Source organism: Coregonus clupeaformis, unplaced genomic scaffold (assembly GCF_020615455.1).
Source record: "Coregonus clupeaformis isolate EN_2021a unplaced genomic scaffold, ASM2061545v1 scaf0672, whole genome shotgun sequence".
Lineage (NCBI taxonomy): Eukaryota > Metazoa > Chordata > Actinopteri > Salmoniformes > Salmonidae > Coregonus > Coregonus clupeaformis.
The window spans coordinates 220001-246277 of NW_025534127.1; the positions used below are offsets into that span (position 1 = coordinate 220001).

Sequence of the window (26277 nt, forward strand, 5' to 3'; positions counted from 1 at the left end):
AACTTGGATTAGCAAACACAACGTGCCATTGGAACACAGGACTGATGGTTGCTGATAATGGGCCTCTGTACGCCTATGTAGGTATTCCATTAAAAATCAGCCGTTTCCAGTTACAATAGCCATTTACAACATTAACAATGTCTACACTGTATTTCTGATCAATTTGATGTTATTTTAATGGACAATAAAATTGCTTTTCTTTCGAAAACAAGGACATTTCTAAGTGACCCAAACTTTTGAACGGTTGTGTATTTTGATTTGTTGAACAATTTTTTTTGGTTACTACATGATTCCATATGTGTTATTTCACAGTTTTGATGTCTTCACTATTATTCTACAATGTAGAACTTGGTAAAATAATAGAAAACCCTTGAATGAGTAGGTGCGTCCAAACGTTTGACTTGTACTCTATGTTTACAGTAAAATATAATGAGAACATTGATTTATTCACCAAAACAATGACATCTACTCAATTTAGGGAGTAAACATTATTTATAATAAAGGTTACATGGAGAAAATTGAACCTCTCTGAAATGAAAATGGATGGCCCTCCCTTCAGCAAAATATATTTTCCCTGAACGCTTGAAAGAAACAAACAGAGGTAAGCTATTTAACCACCTAGAGTCGATTGATGCACCGGTGCGTCAATCTAAGTTACATAAAAAAATTATTCCCATCAAACGCTCTGGCTTTCCTATATGGAATAATGCAGTAACCAAAAAAGTGTTAAACATATATTTTAGATTCTTCAAAGTAGCCACACTTTGCCTTGATGACAGCGTTGCACACTCTTGGCATTCTCTCAACCAGCTTCACCTGGAATGCTTTTCCAACAGTCCTGAAGGAGTTCCCACATATGCTGAGCACTTGTTGGCTGCTTTTCCTTCACTCTGCGGTCCGACTCATCCCAAACCATCTCAATTGGGTTGAGGTCGGGTGATTGTGGAGGCCAGGTCATCTGATGCAGCACTCCATTACTCTCCATCTTGGTCAAATAGCACTTACACAGCCTGGAGGTGTGTTGGGTCATTGTCCTATTGAACAACAAATGATAGTCCCACTAAGCCCAAAAGAGATGGGATGGCGTATCGCTGTAGAATGCTGTGGTAGCCATGCTGGTTAAGTGTGCCTTGAATTCTAAATAAATCACAGACAGTATCACCAGCAAAGCACCCCCACACCATCACACCTCCTCCTTCATGCTTCACGGTGGGAACCACAAATGCGGAGATCATCCATTCCCCTACTCTGCATCTCAGAAAGACATTGTGGTTGGAACCAAAAATCTCAAATTTTGACTCATCAGACCAAGGGACAGATTTCCACCGGTCTAATGTCCATTGCTCGTGTTTCTTGGCCCAAGCAAGTCTCTTCTTCTTATTGGTATTCCTCATTAAGCTGGTTGAGAGAATGCCAATAGTGTGCAAAGCTGTCATCAAGGCAAAGGGTGGCTTCTTTAAAGAATCTCAAATTTAAAATATATTATGATTTGTTTAACACTTTTTTGGTTACTACATGATTCCATATGTGTTATTTCATAGTTTTGATGTCTTCACTATTGTTCTACAATGTAGAAAATAGTTTAGAAAAAGAAAAAACCTTCAATGAGTAGGTTTGTCCAAGCTTGTGACTGGTTCTGTAGGTGTACTGCAATCAAATGAAACAAATTAAATGATTGAAAGAAACATTGTTTAGCAGGCGCTTGTTTGCATCAAGCCTGTCTGTTCTTCATATGAACATGTTTTGCAATGTGAAACATGTATGTCTAGATGAAACACTGATTAAGTTTGGTGTAAAGTGACTGTATGGTTTTGTGTGTTGTAATAGTCAATAGAAAATGTGCTTAGAGTTTTGAAACAGCTGCCTTTTTGATTATCTGTTTTGAGTTTTGTACTAAGAGTTGCTAAAATGTACCACATACTTATGAAAACTGCACCAAAGCAAAAAAAAATGTCCTCTGTAGCTCAGCTGGTAGAGCACGGCGCTTGTAACGCCAAGGTAGAGGGTTCGATCCCCGGGACCACGCATACACAAAAAAATGTATGCACGCATGACTGTAAGTCGCTTTGGATAAAAGCTTCTGCTAAATGGCATATTATATTATTCCTCCCCCCAGAACTGGTTGAAGAGGTGAGTATTTATGACGTCCTGTGGGAGACCAGTGAGAGAGTAGCAGATGAGACCCTCTACTCAGCCTTCCTCAGAGGGATGTATTCCAGACGTCTGCCTGCCCGCTGCTACGCTGACTTCTGCCACCAGGAGGTGCTATACCTGGACAGAGTCATCACCATGCTGCAGGTGAAAGGAAAATACATTAAATAAAACTAACACCGTAAAGTTTTACTTACTGTTATACGTGGTTGTCGTCCCTAGCTATCTTAAGATAAGTTGCTCTGGATAACAGTGTCTGCTAAATGTGTGTGTGAGTGCCAGGTGCTGATCAGAACAGTCCAGGGTCCCCCAGACATCATGCTGTTTCTCCAGACAACACATCAACTCTACCAGGAGTCTCTGATGGAGGCCCAAAACCAAACTCCACCACACCTGGTAAGAAGCACTTATAACAATCACCCTTAATATACAATTTAAGATAATATATCTTAATATATAATTTAAGAGGACTTATAGCAAGAAAAACAATGAACGTAGTAGTTGATTTATCAATTCAATAGATCTTCCATAAACTTTTTCAATGACCCTTTTTTAACATTTTTGTTTTGGTTGAATTCAAGTTCAATTACTCAGGTTTTAGTGTATTTAGACCCACCCCAAAATGGAAATCAATAGTTTAAAATCTCTGCTTTCTTTTCCCTTTTTGATTCCCTTTAGTTCATTCAGTTCACTTCATAGTATTTTAGCATTACAATAATATTCCCTTTAGTTCATTCAGTTCACTTCATAGTCTTTTTAATTTACCGGATATTTGAGAAATCGATATGCATTCAGATCCAACCTGGCGCAGCCAGCGCCATCAATAAACGAGAGATGTTGGCCAAATGAGCCACATTTACAAACTTTAAAAACAGATATAATTAATGACAAAAACACTATTCCTTCTGTTTCGCAAAACTTTATAGCCTAAACTTTATACCTATTTTTTAAATTGTTTTTTAGGCTACTTTCCTAAAACAATAATTGTCCACTAAATGTATCAGGGTATGCATGCAAAGGCCTATAGGCTTAGGTGTTCACTGTATGATTTTCATATTTTAATATATATATATATATATATATATATATATATATATATATATATATATATATATATATATATATACAGTGCCTTGCAAAAGTATTCATCCCCCCTTGCCGTTTTTCCTATTTTGTTGCATTACAACCTGTAATTTAAATGGATTTTAATTTGGATTTCATATAATGGACATACACAAAATAGTTCAAATTGGTGAAGTGAAATGAAAAAAATTAGTTGTTTCAAAAAATTCTAAAAAATCAATAACGGAAAAGGGGTGTGTGCATATGTTTTCACCCACTTTGCTATGAAGCCCCTAAATAAGATCTGGTGCAACCAATTACCTTCAGAAGTCACATAATTAGTTAAATAAAGTCCACCTGTGTGCAATCTAATTTTCACATGACCTGTCACATGATCTCAGTATATATACACCTGTTCTGAAAGGCCCCAGAAAAAAGCCATTGCTTAAAGAAGAAAAATAAGCAAACACGTTTGGTGTTCGCCAAAAGGCATGTGGGAGACTCCCCAAACACATGGAAGAAGATACTCTGGTCAAATGAGACTAAAATTGAGCTTTTTGGCCATCAAGGAAAACGCTATGTCTGGTGAAAACCCAACACCTCTCATCACCCCGAGAACACCATCCCCACAGTGAAGCATGGTGGTGGCAGCATCATGCTGTGGGGATGTTTTTCATCGGCAGGGACTGGGAAACTGCTCAGAATTGAAGGAATGATGGATGGCACTAAATACAAGGAATTTCTTGAGGGAAACCTGTTTCAGTCTTCCAGAGATTTGAGACTGGGATGGAGGTTCACCTTCCAGCAGGACAATGACCCTAAGCATACTGCTAAAGCAACCCTCGAATGGTTTAAGGGGAAACATTAAGCCCAAACCTCAATCCAATTGAGAAACTGTGGTATGACTTAAAGATTGCTGTACACCAGCGGAACCCATCCAACTTGAAGGAGCTGGAGCAGTTTTGCCTTGAAGAATGGGCAAAAATCCCAGTGGCTAGATGTGCCAAGCTTATAGAGACATACCCCAAGAGACTTGCAGCTGTAATTGCTGCAAAAGGTGGCTCTACAAAGTATTGACTTTGGGGGGGGGGGGGGGTGAATAGTTATGCACGTTCAAGTTCTCAGTTTCTTTGTCTTATTTCTTGTTTGTTTCACCCCAAAAAATATTTTGCATCTTCAAAGTGGTAGGCATGTTGTGTAAATCAAATGATACCAACCCCCCAAAAATCTATTTTAATTCCAGGTTGTAAGGCAACAAAATAGGAAAAAGGCCAAGGGGGGTGAATACTTTCCCAAACCACTGTACACTGGGGATAATGGGGAAGATGGGCGACACCTGGAGGGGGGTGGACACAATCACAAAGACAGGTGAAACTGATCAGGGTGCATTCTCTGTGTAAGGGCTATATTACCAAGAAGGAGAGTGATGGAGTGCTGCATCAGATGACCTGGCCTCAACAATCCCACGACCTTAACCAAATTGAAATGGTTTGGGATGAGTTGGACCGCAGAGTGAAGGAAAAGAAGCCAACAAGTGCTCAGCATATGTGGGAACTCCTTCAATACTGTTGAAAAGCATTCCAGGTGAAGCTGATTGAGAGAATGCCAAGAGTATGCAAAGCTGTCATCAAGGCAAAGGATGGCTATTTGAAGAATCTCAAATATAAATTTAATTTTGATTTTTTTAACACTTTTTTTGGTTACAACATGATTCCATATGTGTTATTTCATAGTTTTGATGTCTTCACTATTATTCTACAATGTAGAAAATAGTTTAAAAAAACAACCTCCAAGATGCAAAGAAAAGTCATGGAAGTAATCCAGAAAACAGGAGACAAGGGATCTCTTTCTACTATGACTCGATTTGTAGACTGTTACTGTTATATATGTGGCAGTGTCACACTCTGCCTTGAGCCATCAGAACATAACAACACCTGGTAACGAGCTCTCTCCTCTCTACAGAACCTCCCTATCTCAGCAGGTCACAGGGTAAAACACCCGTCTCCTCCTCCTCCTCTTGGTTTATGCCAAGATGGCGCCGACGGAGAAGGGTGACATCTTACAGGTTGCAACCCAACTTTGCAGTAACTTTACCCTGCCTTCATGTACATACTGTATCAACGTCAAATACCTCGTACCTCTGCACATTGATCTGGTACTGGTACTCCCTGTATATAGCTCCACATTGATCTGGTACTGGTACTCCCTGTATATAGCTCCACATTGATCTGGTACTGGTACTCCCTGTATATAGCTCCACATTGATCTGGTGCTGATACTCCCTGTATATAGCTCCACATTGATCTGGTACTCCCTGTATATAGCTCCACATTGATCTGGTAGTCCCTGTATATAGCTCCACATTGATCTGGTACTGGTACTCCCTGAATATAGCTCCACATTGATCTGGTACTGGTTCTCCCTGTATATAACTCCACATTGATCTGGTACTAGTACTCCCTGTATATAGCTCCACATTGATCTGGAATTGGTACTCCCTGTATATAGCTCCACATTGATCTGGTACTGGTACTCCCTGTATATAGCTCCACATTGATCTGGTACTGGTACTCCCTGTATATAGCTCCACATTGATCTGGTACTGGTACTCCCTGTATATAGCTCCACATTGATCTGGTATTGGTACTTCCTGTATATAGCTCCACATTGATCTGGTACTGGTACTCCCTGTATATAGCTCCACATTGATCTGGTACTGGTACTCCCTGTATATAGCTCCACATTGATCTGGTACTCCCTGTATATAGCTCCACATTGATCTGGTACTCCCTGTATATAGCTCCACATTGATCTGGTACTCCCTGTATATAGCTCCACATTGATCTGGTACTGGTACTCCCTGTATATAGCTCCACATTGATCTGGTACTGGTACTCCCTGTATATAGCTCCACATAATCTGGTACTCCCTGTATATAGCTCCACATTATTCTGGTACTGGTACTCCCTGTATATAGCTCCACATTGATCTGGTACTCCCTGTGTATAGCTCCACATTGATCTGGTACTGGTACTCCCTGTATATAGCTCCACATTGATCTGGTACTGGTACTCCCTGTATATAGCTCCACATTGATCTGGTACTGATACTCCCTGTATATAGCTCCACATTGATCTGGTACTGATACTCCCTGTATATAGCTCCACATTGATCTGGTACTGGTTCTTCCTGTATATAGCTCCACATTATTCTGGTACTGGTACTCCCTGTATATAGCTCCACATTGATCGTGTACTCATTGTATATAGCTCCACATTGATCTGGTACTGGTACTCCCTGTATATACCTCCACATTGATCTGGTCCTGGTACTCCCTGAATATAGCTCCACATTGATCTGGTACTGGTACTCCGTGTATATAGCTCCACATTGATCTGGTACTGGTACTCCCTGTATATAGCTTCACATTGATCTGGTACTGGTACTCCCTGTATATAGCTCCACATTGATCTGGTACTCCCTGTATATAGCTCCACATTGATCTGGTCCTGGTACTCCCTGTATATAGCTCCACATTGATCTGGGACTGGTACTCCCTGTATATAGCTCCACATTGATCTGGTACTGGTACTCCCTGTATATAGCTCCACATTGATCTGGTACTTCCTGTATATAGCTCCACATTGATCTGGTTCTGGTACTCCCTGTATATAGCTCCACATTCATCTGGTACTGGTACTCCCTGTATATAGCTCCACATTGATCTGGTACTGGTACTCCCTGTATATAGCTCCACATTGATCTGGTACTGGTAGTCCCTGTATATAGCTGCACATTGATCTGGTACTGGTACTCCCTGTATATCGCTCCACATTGATCTGGTACTGGTACTCCCTGTGTATAGCTTCACATTATTCTGATACTGGTACTCCCTGTATATAGCTCCACATTGATCTGGTACTGGTACTCCCTGTATATTGCTCCACATTGATCTGGTACTGGTACCCCCTGTATATAGCTCCACATTGATCTGGTACTGGTACTCCCTGTATATAGCTCCACATTGATCTGGTACTGGTACTCCCTGTATATAGCTCCACATTGATCTGGTACTGGTACTCCCTGTATATTGTTGTGTATTTTGTTTTATTCCTCCTGTTACTTTTATTTGTATTATTATTTAAAACTCTGCATCAATGAGAAGGGCTCGTAAACATTTCAAGTCTACACCAGTTATATTCAGCTAGTGACAAATAAAATGTAATTAGATTTTCCTCCTCCTTTTCCTCCTTCTCCTCCTCCTCTTCCTCCTCCTCCTCCTCCTCCTCCTCCTCCTCCTGCCTACAGAACCTGTCCTCCATCCAGCCCTCTGCAGCCGTGCGTCAGTACCTCCAGAGCTTCCATGACATAGTGAATGAGGAGCCCATCTACTGGATGGTGTCTCTGCTGCCCAGAGCCCTGCTCAGACCTTACCTGGCACAGCACCTGCCCCTGGGAGAGAGGACCAGACCAGGCCCCAGCCCCTGCCTCTACCCCTGGCTAAGCCTCTTCCCCTGCCCCTGCTACCAGTGGGGGGGAGAGGACATGAAGTCAGACCAGAGGAACCAGAAGGACAAGTCAGGGTCATATTACAGGTATCTTGAGGATATTATAATGTATTACAACTGATACAATATAATGTATACTGATTGATATTGATGATGTAATGTATGCTGATTGATATTGATGACATTGATTGCCTATGGAGGTTTATAACGTCTCAACTCCACATTGTTGTGTTTAATCTAGTGTGGTAATATTGTGGAGTGACACTTTTCTAACCTGTCTCTCTCTCCAGGCCTCTACTGGAGAAGTACCAGGATGTGATAGACGTCTATAAGGCTGTCAACATCTTCAGAGTCCAGATGATCAACGAGAAGGCTCTCTTCACCTCCAGGTAAAGTTAGCCTAACTTAGGTCTACAGTTAGCCTAACTTAGGTATGCAGTTAGCCTGGTCCTGCTATTTAAGTCTACAGTTAGCCTGGTCCTGCTATTTAAGTCTACAGTTAGCCAGGTCCTGCTAACTAAGTCTACAGTTAGCCTGGTCCTGCTAACTAAGTCTACAGTTAGCCTGGTCCTGCTATTTAAGTCTACAGTTAGCCTGGTCCTGCTATTTAAGTCTACAGTTAGCCAGGTCCTGCTAACTAAGTCTACAGTTAGCCTGGTCCTGCTAACTAAGTCTACAGTTAGCCTGGTCCTGTTATCTTAGTATACAGTTAGCCAGGTCCTGCTAACTACTGTAAGTCTACAGTTAGCCTGGTCCTGCTATCCAAGTCTTGCCAGGTCTCCCTCGCAAAACAGGCTGTCAACCCTACGGGATCTTCTTAGCCTGGGTACCAGTCTACTTTGTGATAACATTCTACTCCTTGCCACTCCTTGTCATGCGAAATACAGTGGGGGAAAAAAGTATTTAGTCAGCCACCAATTGTGCAAGTTCTCCCACTTAAAAAGATGAGAGAGGCCTGTAATTTTCATCATAGGTCAACTGTCAACTATGACAGACAAAATGAGAATTTTTTTTCCAGAGAATCACATTGTAGGATTTCTTATGAATTTATTTGCAAATTATGGTGGAAAATAAGTATTTGGTCAATAACAAAAGTTTCTCAATACTTTGTTATATACCATTTGTTGGCAATGACACAGGTCAAACGTTTTCTCTAAGTCTTCACAAGGTTTTCACACACTGTTGCTGGTATTTTGGCCCATTCCTCCATGCAGATCTCCTCTAGAGCAGTGATGTTTTGGGGCTGTCGCTGGGCAACACGGACTTTCAACTCCCTCCAAAGATTTTCTATGGGGTTGAGATCTGGAGACTGGCTAGGCCACTCCAGGACCTTGAAATGCTTCTTACGAAGCCACTCCTTCGTTGCCCGGGCGGTGTGTTTGGGATCATTGTCATGCTGAAAGACCCAGCCACGTTTCATCTTCAATGCCCTTGCTGATGGAAGGAGGTTTTCACTCAAAATCTCACGATACATGGCCCCATTCATTCTTTCTTTTACACGGATCAGTCGTCCTGGTCCCTTTGCAGAAAAACAGCCCCAAAGCATGATGTTTCCACCCCCATGCTTCACAGTAGGTATGGTGTTCTTTGGATGCAACTCAGCATTCTTTGTCCTCCAAACACGACGAGTTGAGTTTTTACCAAAAAGTTATATTTTGGTTTCATCTGACCATATGACATTCTCCCAATCCTCTTCTGGATCATCCAAATGCACTCTCGCAAACTTCAGACGGGCCTGGACATGTACTGGCTTAAGCAGGGGGACACGTCTGGCACTGCAGGATTTGAGTCCCTGGCGGCGTAGTGTGTTACTGATGGTAGGCTTTGTTACTTTGGTCCCAGCTCTCTGCAGGTCATTCACTAGGTCCCCCCGTGTGGTTCTGGGATTTTTGCTCACCGTTCTTGTGATCATTTTGACCCCACGGGGTGAGATCTTGCGTGAAGCCCCAGATCGAGGGAGATTATCAGTGGTCTTGTCTTCCATTTATTAATAATTGCTCCCACAGTTGATTTCTTCAAACCAAGCTGCTTACCTATTGCAGATTCAGTCTTCCCAGCCTGGTGCAGGTCTACAATTTTGTTTCTGGTGTCCTTTGACAGCTCTTTGGTCTTGGCCATAGTGGAGTTTGGAGTGTGACTGTTTGAGGTTGTGGACAGGTGTCTTTTATACTGATAACAAGTTCAAACAGGTGCCATTAATACAGGTAACGAGTGGAGGACAGAGGAGCCTCTTAAAGAAGAAGTTACAGGTCTGTGAGAGCCAGAAATCTTGCTTGTTTGTAGGTGACCAAATACTTATTTTCCACCATAATTTGCAAATAAATTCATAAAAAATCCTACAATGTGATTTTCTGGAGAAATTTTTTTCTCAATTTGTCTGTCATAGTTGACGTGTACCTATGATTAAAATTACTGGCATCTCTCATCTTTTTATGTTGGAGAACTTGCACAATTGGTGGCTGACTAAATACTTTTTTTCCCCACTGTATAACTTGGCATATGACACGGAGTACAGGAAGTGAAATCCCAACTAGCGCATTTGGTTTGTTGAAAGTTGTGGGAACGTACATTTTTGATTTACCATTGGTTCTGGGGACGAAGCCATGACTTTACTGACCGGTAAAACTGAACGTTATTTAAACGTTCTGAGAACGGAAGTGAAAACCTTGCCTGTTCTGGTAACGTTAAGTTTTAGGTTGAAGGTAGGTTCTGAGAACATCTTACTATGGTTCCCTGAAAGTTTTCCTGGGAGGTTTTATTAACGCTCTGAGAACAGAAATTATAGGTTATTTGAAGTATTTTTAACAACTTCCTTAAAACGTTCAATGAATGTTTCAGTAAGACTTTTAATAACACTGTTAGCTTATTTGGGGTTAACTTTTTTTTAACTCCAAGCACAGATAGGACCAGGGGCGCAACTTTGGTTTTAGAAGTGGTGGGGGGGACATAAGCTGGCGGGGGTCTGGGGTCCTCCCTCTGATTGATTGTGTAGAAATCCAGGAAATTAAACAATCTAATATTACCCTTTTGGAGTCACTTTTATTGTAAATATGTTTCTAAACACTTCTACATGAATGTGGATGCTACCATGATTATGGATGATCCTGAATTATCGTGAATTATGATGAGTGAGAAAGTTATAGCCGCACAAATATCAAACCCCCCAAAAATGCTAACCTCCCCTGTTATTGTAACGGTGAGAGGTTAGCATGTCTTGGGGGTATGATATTTGTGAGTCTGTAACTTTCTCACTCATCATTATTCACGATTCATTCAGGATTATCCTTAATCATGGTAGCATCGACATTCATGTAGAAGTGGCTGATTTTCTTTTGATTTTCCCATGATGTCAAGCAAAGAGGCACTGAGTTTGAAGGTAGGCCTTGAAATACATCCACATGTACACCTCCAAGTGACTCGTATGATGTCAATTAGCCTATCAGAAGCTTCTAAAGCCATGACATCATTTTCTGGAATTTTCCAAGCTGTTTAAAGGCACAGTCAACTTAGTGTATGCAAACTTCTGACCCACTGGAATTGTGATACAGTGAATTATAAATGAAGTAATCTATCTGTAAACAATTGTTGGAAAAATTATTTGTGTCATGCACAAAGTAGATGTCCTAACCGACTTGCCAAAACTTTAGTTTGTTAACAAGAAATTTGTGGAGTGGTTGAAAAATGAGTTTTAATGACTCCAACCTAAGTGTATGTAAACTTCCGACTTCAACTGTACTCTGGTCAGATGAGACTAAAATTTAGGAAATGGATGGATGGATGGCGCTAAATACAGGGACATTCTTGAGGGAAACCTGTTTCAGTCTTCCAGAGATTTGAGACTGGGACGGAGGTTCACCTTCCAGCAGGACAATGACCCTAAGCATACTGCTAAAGCAACACTCGAGTGGTTTAAGGGGAAATATTTAAATGTCTTGGAATGGCCTAGTCAAAGCCCAGACCTCAATCCAATTGAGAATCTGTGGTATGACTTAAAGATTGCTGTACACCAGCGGAACCCATCCAACTTGAAGGAACTGGAGCAGTTTTGCCTTGAAGAATGGGCAAAAATCCCAGTGGCTAGATGTGCCAAGCTTATAGAGACATACCCCAAGAGACTTGCAGCTGTAATTGCTGCAAAAGGTGGCTCTACAAAGTATTGACTTTGGGGGGGTGAATAGTTATGCACGCTCAAGTTCAGTTTTTTTGTCTTATTTCTTGTTTGTTTCACAAATAAATATATTTTGCATCTTCAAAGTGGTAGGCATGTTGTGTAAATCAAATGATACAAACCCCCCCCCCAAAATCCATTTTAATTCCAGTTTGTAAGGCAACAAAATAGGAAAAATGCCAAGGGGGGTGAATACTTTTGCAAGCCACTGTACATAACTTGACATTTCTGCAATCCATTGTGACATTGTGGGAGGATAACCAACATTCCAATTAATGGCAATGCATTTCTTAGCCACTATAAATGCTAGGTAACACAGATTCTTCTGATGACAGTCTCCAGTATTAACATTTCCAAGCAAACAAAAACAGGGAGAAGGGAGAATCTGTAGACATGCTGAGATAAAAGAACATACTCTTTGCCAGAATTCAGCCAGTCTTCACAAGACCATAACATATGCAAATATGTCCCCTTTTGTGTTTTACACCTCCAGCAGAGGAATGACATTTCTAAGTGCATGTCATTCAGTTTCACTGGCATATAGTACGTTCTATGGATGGTCTTAAACTGCAGTAATTTATGTCTGAGATGATATGAACATGACTGGGCATTCAAACATATCTGTGTCCATTCATCATCACCAATAGTGTCTCCCAGGTCTTCCTCACATTATTGTTTTCCATGTTTTGTGTCATCGGGAAAAGCCTCTATCAACCCAACTTTAGAGGTTTGTCAGACTGCCTTAAAATAGTTTCAGTCTTTGAAGCTTGTGGATGGTCCAGTGTTTGCTGTACAAACAGAATAGTGTTGCATCCTCAGTGCAGTTACAGGCTGGTTTCCCTGCATCCTCAGTGCAGTCACAGGCTGGTCTTCCCTGGATCCTCAGTGCAGTCACAGACTGGTCTTCCCTGGATCCTCAGTGCAGTCACAGGCTGGTCTTCCCTGGATCCTCAGTGCAGTCACAGGCTGGTCTTCCCTGGATCCTCAGTGCAGTCACAGACTGGTCTTCCCTGGATCCTCAGTGCAGTCACAGGCTGGTCTTCCCTGGATCCTCAGTGCAGTCACAGGCTGGTCTTTCCTGGATCCTCAGTGCAGTCACAGACTGGTCTTCCCTGGATCCTCAGTGCAGTCACAGACTGGTCTTCCCTGGATCCTCAGTGCAGTCACAGACTGGTCTTCCCTGGATCCTCAGTGCAGTCACAGGCTGGTCTTCCCTGGATCCTCAGTGCAGTCACAGACTGGTCTTCCCTGGATCCTCAGTGCAGTCAAAGACTGGTCTTCCCTGGATCCTCAGTGCAGTCACAGAATGGTCTTCCCTGGATCCTCAGTGCAGTTACAGACTGGTCTTCCCTGGATCCTCAGTAAAGTCACAGGCTGGTCTTCCCTGGTTCCTCAGTGCAGTCACAGACTGGTCTTCCCTGGATCCTCAGTGCAGTCACAGGCTGGTTTCCCTGGATCCTCAGTGCAGTCACAGACTGGTCTTCCCTGGATCCTCAGTGCAGTCAGAGACTGGTCTTTCCTGGATCCTCAGTGCAGTCACAGGCTGGTCTTTCCTGGATCCTCAGTGCAGTCACAGGCTGGTGTCCCTGGATCCTCAGTGCAGTCACAGACTGGTCTTCCCTGGATCCTCAGTGCAGTCACAGACTGGTCTTCCCTGGACCCTCAGTGCAGTCACAGACCGGTCTATCCTGGATCCTCAGTGCAGTCATAGACTTGTCTTCCCTGGATCCTCAGTGCAGTCACAGGCTGGTTTCCCTGGATCCTCAGTGCAGTCACAGACTTGTCTTTCCTGGATCCTCAGTGCAGTCACAGGCTGGTTTCTCTGGATCCTCAGTGCAGTCACAGGCTGGTCTTTCCTGGATCCTCAGTGCAGTCACAGGCTGGTTTCCCTGGATCCTCAGTGCAGTCACAGACTGGTCTTCCCTGGATCCTCAGTGCAGTCACAGACTGGTCTTCCCTGGATCCTCAGTGCAGTCACAGACCGGTCTATCCTGGATCCTCAGTGCAGTCATAGACTTGTCTTCCCTGGATCCTCAGTGCAGTCACAGGCTGGTTTCCCTGGATCCTCAGTGCAGTCACAGACTGGTCTTCCCTGGATCCTCAGTGCAGTCACAGACTGGTCTTCCCTGGATCCTCAGTGCAGTCACAGGCTGGTCTTCCCTGGATCCTCAGTGCAGTCACAGACTGGTCTTCCCTGGATCCTCAGTGCAGTCAAAGACTGGTCTTCCCTGGATCCTCAGTGCAGTCACAGAATGGTCTTCCCTGGATCCTCAGTGCAGTCAAAGACTGGTCTTCCCTGGATCCTCAGTGCAGTCACAGAATGGTCTTCCCTGGATCCTCAGTGCAGTTACAGACTGGTCTTCCCTGGATCCTCAGTGCAGTCACAGGCTGGTCTTCCCTGGTTCCTCAGTGCAGTCACAGACTGGTCTTCCCTGGATCCTCAGTGCAGTCACAGGCTGGTTTCCCTGGATCCTCAGTGCAGTCACAGACTGGTCTTCCCTGGATCCTCAGTGCAGTCAGAGACTGGTCTTTCCTGGATCCTCAGTGCAGTCACAGGCTGGTCTTTCCTGGATCCTCAGTGCAGTCACAGGCTGGTTTCCCTGGATCCTCAGTGCAGTCACAGAGTGGTCTTCCCTGGATCCTCAGTGCAGTCACAGACTGGTCTTCCCTGGATCCTCAGTGCAGTCACAGACCGGTCTATCCTGGATCCTCAGTGCAGTCATAGACTTGTCTTCCCTGGATCCTCAGTGCAGTCACAGGCTGGTTTCCCTGGATCCTCAGTGCAGTCACAGACTTGTCTTTCCTGGATCCTCAGTGTAGTCACAGGCTGGTTTCTCTGGATCCTCAGTGCAGTCACAGGCTGGTCTTTCCTGGATCCTCAGTGCAGTCACAGGCTGGTTTCCCTGGATCCTCAGTGCAGTCACAGACTGGTCTTCCCTGGATCCTCAGTGCAGTCACAGACTGGTCTTCCCTGGATCCTCAGTGCAGTCACAGACCGGTCTATCCTGGATCCTCAGTGCAGTCATAGACTTGTCTTCCCTGGATCCTCAGTGCAGTCACAGGCTGGTTTCCCTGGATCCTCAGTGCAGTCACAGACTGGTCTTCCCTGGCTCCTCAGTGCAGTCACAGACTGGTCTTCCCTGGTTGCCTGACCCTGCTGAAACACCTGTCACCATCTGATCCTGCTCAGATGAGGCAAGACAAATAATTACCTTGGTGTACATTTATACATTATATTAGCCAAGAATGGAAACAATGGTTCAATAATTGAAATGACCATTATTCCCAGATCCCAGTCTGTAGCCTACCCATCAACTCAAGATGGAACTTTGTATCCATTCACTGATTGTTATAATATACTGCAAAATTCACCTGATCTCCGTAGGCTGGTCTTCCCTGTCTGTCTGACCCTGCTGGGACACCGGTCACCATCTGATCCTGCTAAGACATGATGATCATAGTGTTGTGTACTGACTGTGCACCATGACAGTGAAGCCTGAAGAGCTGTTTATACTGTGTCAGTGTGAAAAGTAGGGAATTAACTAGGGGAACTGACAGATCAATAACGTTACATTGGAGATCAATAACGTTACATTGCTACAGTATACTGACTCTAATAAAAACTCACAGTGCGCTGTCAAAAAAAGGTCAGAATAGTTTGGCCGATGGTTTCATCATTTTGATTCAGGTCTACTAGTGTGATTGAGGCTAAAATAATAGCTATTGTTAGTCAACTTTTGGCTAGCTCTAATGGTACATCAACAGGCGAAAACGAGCCAAGTTTATTTACTTCTGTTGAAACGGGAAAAAACAAGGCTACAGAACATTTCCATAAACACAACAGCTGTTAGATACTGCTACCTGACAGATAGCTAGAGGCTAGAGCTGAACTGGCTGTGGTAGCTACTAGCTAGATAGCTAGAGGCTAGAGCTGAACTGGCTGTGGTAGCTACTAGCTAGATAGCTAGAGGCTAGAGCTGAACTGGCTGTGGTAGCTACTAGCTAGATAGCTAGAGGCTAGAGCTGAACTGGCTGTGGTAGCTACTAGCTAGATAGCTAGAGGATAGAGCTGAACTGGCTGTGGTAGCTACTAGCCAGATAGCTAGAGGCTAGAGCTGAACTGGCTGTGGTAGCTACTAGCCAGATAGCTAGAGGCTAGAGCTGAACTGGCTGTGGTAGCTACTAGCCAGATAGCTAGAGGCTAGAGCTGAACTGGCTGTGGTAGCTACTAGCCAGATAGCTAGAGGATAGAGCTGGACTGGCTGTGGTAGCTACTAGCTAGATAGCTAGAGGCTAGAGCTGAACTGGCTGTGGTAGCTACTAGCTAGATAGCTAGAGGCTAGAGCTGAACTGGCTGTGGTAGCTACTAGCTAGATAGCTAGAGGCTAGAGCTGAACTGGCTGTGGTAGCTACTAGCTAGATAGCTAGAGGCTAGAGCTGAACTGGCTGTGGTAGCTACTAGCTAGATAGCTAGAGGCTAGAGCTGAACTGGCTGTGGTAGCTACTAGCTAGATAGCTAGAGGCTAGAGCTGAACTGGCTGTGGTAGCTACTAGCTAGATAGCTAGAGGCTAGAGCTGAACTGGCTGTGGTAGCTACTAGCTAGATAGCTAGAGGCTAGAGCTGAACTGGCTGTGGTAGCTACTAGCCAGATAGCTAGAGGCTAGAGCTGAACTGGCTGTGGTAGCTACTAGCTAGATAGCTAGAGGCTAGAGCTGAACTGGCTGTGGTAGCTACTAGCTAGATAGCTAGAGGCTAGAGCTGAACTGGCTGTGGTAGCTACTAGCTAGATAGCTAGAGGCTAGAGCTGAACTGGCTGTGGTAGCTACTAGCTAGATAGCTAGAGGCTAGAGCTGAACTGGCTGTGGTAGCTACTAGCTAGATAGCTAGAGGCTAGAGCTGAACTGGCTGTGGTAGCTACTAGCTAGATAGCTAGAGGCTAGAGCTGAACTGGCTGTGGTAGCTACTAGCTAGATAGCTAGAGGGTAGAGCTGAACTGGCTGTGGTAGCTACTAGCTAGATAGCTAGAGGCTAGAGCTGAACTGGCTGTGGTAGCTACTAGCTAGATAGCTAGAGGATAGAGCTGAACTGGCTGTGGTAGCTACTAGCTAGATAGCTAGAGGCTAGAGCTGAACTGGCTGTGGTAGCTACTAGCTAGATAGCTAGAGGATAGAGCTGAACTGGCTGTGGTAGCTACTAGCTAGATAGCTAGAGGCTAGAGCTGAACTGGCTGTGGTAGCTACTAGCTAGATAGCTAGAGGCTAGAGCTGAACTGGCTGTGGTATCTACTAGCTAGATAGCTAGCTAGTTCATTCACTTCAGACAGAACTTCAGTCGAGAGGGGATGAAACATTAGCAAACGTTACATGTCAGTTACACTACCACTACTAGCTCAGCACTGGGGAATTTTTGTTGTTGTTGTTAAGTCAAACAGCAATTACCTTGCCAGCTACATCAGTCAAATAAAGAGCAGCCAGTTCCTGCTCTACTTGTTTTACAACTCAGAGAAACATCACAACACACACAGACAACAGCTGCCTCTGTTCGCACGCTCTGTGGTGTCTGCGCAGTCCTAAATCCAGCTGGATGAAACCACCAAACAGCCTACCTGACCGCTCTGAGGCATCCGCATGGTCCTAAAGCAAACTGATGCCCCTTTTGTATCACAGTGCAATAATAAAACTGGGGGGGACAAAATTGCAATTTCAGAATGTGGGGGGGGGGGATCATGACCCCCCTCTGTCCCCAGTGAAAGTCCCACCCCTGGATAGGACACATGGCATTAATCACACATTTATTTTGTATTGTGACACGGCATCAGGGAGCTTCCAGCCTAGAATCCTGTATGGATCAGTTGGTAGAGCATGGCGCTTGCAACGCCAGGGTAGTGGGTTCGAACCCCGGGACCGCCCACATGTAAAATGTATGCACGCATGACGGTAAGTAAAGCGTCTGCTAAATGGCACAGTATTATTATTATTATTGTTGGGTTGTTGGTTGGTTTGTTTATAGGGATGGGGGGGGGTGGAAAGAGGAGGGTGAGAGGATACAGTAGTGAGTATGGTGTGGCGTGATGCAAATATGGTATGGAAAAATGAAATGAATTATGGGTATCACATTAACCAGGTGATCTCTGTATTCATGTTAAATGTCTCTGTGATGTTCATCTCTGTATTCATGTTAAATGTCTCTGTGATGTTCACCTCTGTATTCATGTTAAATGTCTCTGTGATGTTCATCTCTGTATTCATGTTAAATGTCTCTGTGATGTTCATCTCTGTATTCATGTTAAATGTCTCTGTGATGTTCATCTCTGTGTTCATGTTAAATGTCTCTGTGATGTTCATCTCTGTATTCATGTTAAATGTCTCTGTGATGTTCATCTCTGTATTCATGTTAAATGTCTCTGTGATGTTCATCTCTGTATTAATGTTAAATGTCTCTGTGATGTTCATCTCTGTATTCATGTTAAATGTCTCTGTGATGTTCATCTCTGTATTACTAGCTGACAGTGTAATACAACTGAGGTCATATGTAATGTTGTCTCCGGCTGGAGCATCCTAATACTTTTAAATATAAAATACATTCAATAAATCAATCTATATCTGATGTGATCTAATCCGTCTGTATAATATTATCCTAGTTGGTTTCCCACTGGTGACGAGGAGGAAGTGGAGGACCAACCCATCCTTGTGTGGTCTGTGGAGTCTGGATCTGACGTTAGGGTGAGTGACATATTTTATTTATGTTTATCTAAAAATATTGATTTGTCTTACTTGTATTGAAATCAGTTGAGGATTGTGCCCATGATTGATATTGTGACTGTTTTTTTACATTTATTTTCTAACACACTGGCCCATTATTTTCTTTGAGGCCCCAAACCCCCCCCCCGCCCCCACCAAAAAAAAAAGGTTTTTCTGTTTAAAAAAAACTCTTTAGACCGGCCCACTGATCTTAAAGATGGGACCAGCCCATCCGGCCCCAAGCTGTCCTAAGGCCAGTCAGTTTCTGGTTAACAGTGACTCTATGGGGACAGCTACGTCAGGAGAGTCTTACAGATAAGGTGAGTTGTCTTTCATTGGTCGTGTTTGTCCTGTCCCCTAAATCTGTTTGTTTCTGTCGCCCCTCTCTAGGTGAAGCTGTAGCAGTGCAGCTGTATAATGCAGGAAGCTGTGTGGGTGTGGCTGTGTGATTTCACGCTGGGCTGGACTGTTCCTCTTGTCAGACATATTCCAATATTCCACTTTTATGTTTGAAACTTCCCCCCAACAACTACTGTTTAAACTGTATTAATGCAATAACTCAATGAATGCACAAATCTAATAATTGTCAACAAAGGGGCTAAAATGAAATAAAAAATGTTTAGGTAATAAAAACATAGAATGAAACAACTGCGTGAACTGTAAAACTGTATTTATTTTTATGGATATTGCAATATGAATATTAGACAACCAATCACATTGCTGTGCGCTACCACAATTTGAAGAATTGCTCTGGCTAGCCAATAAACAGACTGTATTCCCACCAAGAATTGACCAATCAGAAAAAGCTAGGGTTGCCCCACTGGCAGTGGGCTAGTATTTGAATGCTCCATTGTATAAACCATTCCATGTTTCCTGTGTGCATATTTCATATTCATGTTGGGTCCACTGATTTCAAACAATTAGAGTACAGTTGTCCTTGTCACTTCGTCCTCAAATTCTGTGTCTTTAATTATTTCCTGGATTTACAATCAAAACAATTTAGCTAACATTACGGTTTCGATGGAAACCTGATCTTAAATTAATAGATTCAACTCTTTCTCTTTGGGATGAGTGGATTGACAAAAAGAGAGGTTTTATATCAGAATTTATGGTATGGATGACGATGACAGTTTTACATGGTGAGGAGCTAGGATAGTCAGAAGTCAGATGGCTTTCTCCTGTCAGATTTTCACGGTAAGAAATAAACGATTCCAGGCTAAATACAGCAGCTCATGTCTGGATTCGATACCGGATCGGCGTTTGCGAGTATGTCATTTGTGGTAGAAAATGAGCCCCCGAATTGGCTACAATTATTCATTCTTGGTAGCGCAACCTCAACTGATGTCCAAACGTGTGCATGCATTCATGCGTGTTTTTTGAACTGGTCCTGGTTACCTTCAGACGAGTCCGGTGATACTCGTGGGGGGGCGTAGAGCAAAACGGAGAACACCATGTTCCTGAGAGTCTCCCCTTTCAAATAGTTTGATTTTCGGTACGTCTCAATGTCTGACAAACACCGCACTAGCTCTGCCACCTTTCACCGCAGATGCGGAAGTGCGAAATAGGCAGATGTGGTGGATTTGAGACAGATATCTCTACCTTAAACTGATGGATTTTAAGGTAAAAAATGTTTGTAATGTAACTTAGATTGATGCATCGGTGCTTCAATTGACTCTAGGGGGTTCATCTAATTATCCTACAATAATAGTGCTTATTATTTGGTAAGGCTTCCGGAAGCCTTAAATTACAGCCAGGTTGTCAGGATGGGTAATGTACTATAAAAGTACAAGTAAATACCCCTGAAGATACACTTCATTTTAACTAGCTAAATTCTGTGTAACACCTAGAAATTACATCACACTCTTTGGTGTAGTAGTGGGTTTATCCTCCCACTTGGATGGCAAGGAGGTTCAAGTTGTCATAATGGGAAACATACACATTAATGATAAGTCATTTTGTTATTATAATCTGGGATGTGTCAAAGTTGCGTCAATTCAATTCTGGTATTAGGAACAAAAGAGGTCAACACGACTTCTAAGATATACTAGTTATTTTAATTAATGCAAAAACCTTCAATGGTAAATATGATGTTTCGTATATATGGGCTCTTTGAAATACCTTGCAGGGCACTTCAGAGAACTAACTCCATTGTTTCAGATTGTTCTTCAAATACTCTTACAGAGAGAGTTTCCCACCTCTCTGCTGGCCAATCAGAGTAGAGACTTGAGCGTGGTTTAGACTTACTCAGCCTATCCGTTGGCGCACTGGCTGTTCCCCGCCTCTTCTGTTACCAGGCATACGTTTATCTTAACAACCTGTCATAGTGAGAAGAGCCAGCTCCCTTAGACACCATTCCTACGTCCAAGGAAGGTTCACAGATCACAAAGAACCAATATTGTCTAGTATTTGGAGACACAAATCCTTATCTCATTTTACCCCTTAAAACAGCTCTTCACATCAATCACAGCTTGCCAGGTGACACAACCTACATTAGCCCAGTCAAGAATGCATTCTTTCTAAAGTTAGTCATCCCATCAATTATAAAAATAATACATCTCTCACAATCCCCCTTTTCACACCCCCTAGGGTGTGATTCAAAAAGTAAGGAAACACAGGGTGTCATTCATTATAATACAATACAAACAAAAAGAATCACACTTTTATTAATAGGCCATAATGATACTAAAAAATTTAAACCCTCAGTCCATCTTCACCCAACTTGCAAATTGTTACCAGTCACCAAGGAACTTCAAACCATAAAACACAGGAATAATAGAACACAAAACAGATGACTATTAAAACATAAAACACAAACAGAGAAGTACATTTTGGCCCCCTTTAGACACACTCTAGTGTCACTCCACCAAGCCTGGTAGGTCATATCCTTCATTCCTTAGGTCGGAGTCCAGGATTGGGCCGTATCTCACCATCTGTTGGGAAACCACCTTCCCCATCTCCTTTCTCACCAAACCTCAGACACAGGAAATAAGACAACATCCACAAAGAACAAGTATACCCATAGAAGCTATAATTTCACCCAGAATAGTTACAACAATAGTTTTCCATTTACCAAATATGTTATCAAACCAACCGTTTTATGGAGCTATCAATACCAGAGTTCTCAGCCAGTTCGTTCGTCAGCGTAGTTACTCCCCTGAAGCTCTTTTGTCACGGACCCGTCCGGTGCTATGTTGTTTGAGGATGAAAATACAGCACATATATCCAAACAGAACACAAACTCCGCCCCGCTCAGCCAAAAGCATATCTAAAGCTATTCTATTCTGCCATGTCATTAAGCTAGTTGCCGCTGTCTGCTCAGCTAATCCCTTTATTGCATCACGAGTGTGGTTTATAAATCTTTGTTGGTTATAGTAAATATAATTCATCCAATCTACGTTTTTATTAATTGTTGACCACCAAAAAAGACTTGATTCAAACTCAGCTGCGATCTGATTCCTAGCTTTGAATTGTTCTGGAACCCCTCGAGATACTCCTATCCCATCAATATATTTATCCTTTCATCAAAGGATCCCGGGAGGAGGTCCTACTTTGTACGTGACAACTCACCAGTCTCTGACACGTTTGATTGTTTACATATGTAGGTGAGTTCACAATCTCTATTCTCTGTGTGGGAGCAGGAGCTAAGATGCCCGTTCCATGATCTCGCCATCACGGTTGACAACTCCGTTGTGTCCTCCTCCCAGAGTGCGAAGAGCCTTGGCGTGACCCTGGACAACACCCTGTCGTTCTCCGCTAACATCAAGGCGGTGACCCGCTCCTGCAGGTTCATGCTCTACAACATTCGGAGAGTACGACCCTGCCTTACACAGGAAGCGGCACAGGTCCTAATCCAGGCACTTGTCATCTCCCGTCTGGATTACTGCAACTCGCTGTTGGCTGGCCTCCCTGCCTGTGCCATTAAACCCCTACAACTCATCCAGAATGCCGCAGCCCGTCTGGTGTTCAACCTTCCCAAGTTCTCTCACGTCACCCCCCTCCTCCGCACACTACACTGGCTTCCAGTTGAAGCTCGCATCCGTTACAAGACCATGGTGCTTGCCTATGGAGCAGTGAGGGGAACGGCACCTCTGTACCTTCGGGCTCTGATCAGTACCTACACCCAAACGAGGGCATTGCGTTCATCCACCTCTGGCCTGCTGGCTCCCCTTCCTCTGCGGAAGCATAGTTCCCGCTCAGCCCAGTCAAAACTGTTCGCTGCTCTGGCACCCCAATGGTGGAACAAGCTCCCTCACGACGCCAGGACAGCGGAGTCACTCACCACCTTCCGGAGACATTTGAAACCCCACCTCTTTAAGGAATACCTGGGATAGGATAAAGTAATCCTTCTACCCCCCCCAAATTGTAAAGTGGTTATCCCACTGGCTATAGGGTGAATGCACCAATTTGTGAGTTGCTCTGGATAAGAGCGTCTGCTAAATGACGTAAATGTGCCCTTGAGCAAGGCACTTAACCCTAATTGCTCCTGTAAGTCGCTCTGGATAAGAGCGTCTTCTAAATGACTAAAATGTAATGTAAATGTACTCTGTATCCTATCTTACTAGTCCTAGAAAAACAATTAGAACCCCCTGAGACTTCAAACGCAGGCAACCTAGGTCGGAATGACTTTGTTATCGGGGGATACAGATAGTTCAAGTTACTACAAGACTCTTTCACCACATTCCCAGGTGGCTTGCATGGAGGATAAACCTGTTTTTGCGTACTTCAGACTTTCAGACAGTACCTACCCTTAAATGGGTCGCACTGCCATTTCTGGTAATTCCCTACTTTCACAATACGACACCTGTCCCTAAACTGTGTATGGAGATTGACATATCCCCCCCCGCTCGGTATGAGCAACTACATAGTCCCAGGATGTACATGGTGACATACATATGGTGATGTCCTTCCCTAAAGTCCCTAGTACTTCCCCTTTCCCTACGTCTAGCTGTCTCCTATGCCTTCGTAGACTGTGCTCAGGTATTATTTTATCAACTTGTGTTAGGTTAACTACTACTTCTGGCTGATCAGGAGGGTCTGAGTGTGTTAGGAATATGGCCCCCACAATCAGACAGCTACCTACCGTCAGGAGACCTGTGAATCCCCACCCTCGCCCTGAGAACATGTCAGACGCCAACCCATTGCTTCACCTTCTACCGAACTCACACAGGGATGATCAGACAGGGTAAGGGAATCTTCGTTAAGGAGCCAACCCCCGAGCCCTAGTGGTGATCGGTTCTTTCTCCTAACTCTGTGTTTGTTCATCAGGTGTAACTGGGTTTACCTTTTTGCAGTGTGTGACATGCACCCAGGTGGATCTAATAGGACTTGGTAGGGCCCTTCCCAACAGGCCTGCTTCCAGTTTTTCTTCTTTTAGGGACTGGATCCACACCCAGTCTCCTGGTGAGATAGAGTGGGTCACCTTCTCCTTTAGTTCACCTGTGGGGCACAAAACCTCTGACATACGGGTGTGGTTAATAAACTATCTTCACACATACATGTTGAGCTCTCAATTTCTATTTTTTTTTTTTTTTTTTTTTTAAGTATTTTTTATTTAATCCTATCATTATTATTTAATCCTATCACTCTCCCTTTTTGACACATGATTTGCCCATGTGTCAATATTACCAGCTTCCTAAACAATCCCTTATATAATTCATCATCCAATTGCCATGCCTTTCATTTTTGAGATTGTCTTTTGCTTCTTTATTGCTCCTCCCACTTCCTTTGTCTTTTATGGCAGCTAAATTCGACTTTCATCCAGTTCAGAATCAATTAGTAATCCAATCAATCAATCTCTTATCTTGTAAAAACACTCATGTTTAGTTCAAACTCTGTTCTACCCAGGCTCTCCCGGGCTTGATCTGAAGACTGATTGTTGGACATGACAAGTCCATATTTAGGTCACCTAAGTCTTCTGTCTAGCAACAAAGAATAAAAACCTCTATGTTCATGATTAACCCAGTTATATCTAATAGCCCACCACCAAAAAAAACTCATCATCTTTAAATCACGACCAATGTCATATCCCTCTTTACTCTCTACCATTTGGACAAAAAAAAAAAAAGTATTTAGTCAGCCACCAATTGTGCAAGTTCTCCCACTTAAAAAGATGAGAGAGGCCTGTAATTTTCATCATAGGTCCACGTCAACTATGACAGACAAAATGAGAAAAGAAAATCCAGAAAATCACATTGTAGGATTTTTAATGAATTTATTTGCAAATTATGGTGGAAAATAAGTATTTGGTCAATAACTAAAGTTTCTCAATACTTTGTTATATACCCTTTGTTGGCAATGACACAGGTCAAACGCTTTCTGTAAGTCTTCACAAGGTTTTTACACACTGTTGCTGGTATTTTGGCCCATTGCTCCATGCAGATCTCCTCTAGAGCAGTGATGTTTTGGGGCTGTTGCTGGGCAACACAGACTTTCGACTCCCTCCAAAGATTTTCTATGGGGTTGAGATCTGGAGACTGGCTAGGTGTCAGGTGTTGCTGTAGATTGGTGTGGTGTGGAATCAGGCGCAGGACGCAGAAGTTAAGTCCAACAAAGACTTTTAGTAGAGCACACAAAAATACAATCCAAACAGCCCGGAGGCGAGAAAAGCGCACACAGGCGTAAACAAACGAGCGCACAAAACATGTGCGAAAATCCTCTCCTAAAAAACAAACAAGGAGGAAAGCTACAAAATAGCGCACCGAAACGGGTAGCGCAACAACACGACAACGGGAACAATCACACACAACACCTAAACTCACAACAAGGAACTAAATAGGGTGCTTAATGAGACATAACACAAAACAGGTGTGACAAACAGACAAAACCAATCAAACATGAAACATAGAACGGTGGCAGCTAGTACTCCAGAGACGACGACCGCCGAAACCTGCCCGAACAAGGAGGAGGGGCCGCCTCGGCCGAAACCGTGACACTAGGCCACTCCAGGACCTTGAAATGCGTCTTACGAAGCCACTCCTTCGTTGCCCGGGCGGTGTGTTTGGGATCATTGTCATGCTGAAAGACCCAGCCACGTTTCATCTTCAATGCCCTTGCTGATGGAAGGAGGTTTTCACTCAAAATCTCACGATACATGGCCCCATTCATTCTTTCCTTTACACGGATCAGTCGTCCTGGTCCCTTTGCAGAAAAACAGCCCCAAAGCATGATTTCCACCCCCATTTCCACCCCCATGCTTCACAGTAGGTATGGTGTTCTTTGGATGCAACTCAGCATTCTTTGTCCTCCAAACACGATGAGTTGAGTTTTTACCAAAAAGTTATATTTTGGTTTCATCTGACCATATGACATTCTCCCAATCCTCTTCTGGATCATCCAAATGCACTCTAGCAAACTTCAGACGGGCCTGGACATGTACTGGCTTAAGCAAGGGGACACGTCTGGCACTGCAGGATTTGAGTCCCTGGCGGCGTAGTGTGTTACTGATGGTAGGCTTTGTTACTTTGGTCCCAGCTCTCTGCAGGTCATTCACTAGGTCCCCCCGTGTGGTTCTGGGATTTTTGCTCACCGTTCTTGTGATCATTTTGACCCCACGGGGTGAGATCTTGCGTGGAGCCCCAGATCGAGGGAGATTATCAGTGGTCTTGTATGTCTTCCATTTCCTAATAATTGCTCCCACAGTTGATTTCT

The 26277-nt window shown here is 43.5% G+C and overlaps 1 protein-coding gene across 2 annotated transcripts in view; it reads left to right on the forward strand.

The window, feature by feature from the left end:
• The window catches only part of LOC123485390, a 26380-nt gene extending 7102 nt beyond the window's left edge, over positions 1-19278 (forward strand). For both annotated transcript variants that reach the window (XM_045216302.1, XM_045216301.1), the window contains exons 8-13: positions 2117-2298; positions 2434-2547; positions 7522-7808; positions 8012-8110; positions 18531-18612; positions 19021-19278. In XM_045216302.1, coding sequence (XP_045072237.1) covers positions 2117-2298; positions 2434-2547; positions 7522-7808; positions 8012-8110; positions 18531-18612; positions 19021-19032 — 776 coding nt within the window. In that variant the 3' untranslated portion in view covers positions 19033-19278. The remainder of the gene's footprint in view (positions 1-2116; positions 2299-2433; positions 2548-7521; positions 7809-8011; positions 8111-18530; positions 18613-19020) is intronic.
• The last annotated feature ends 6999 nt before the right edge of the window (positions 19279-26277 follow it).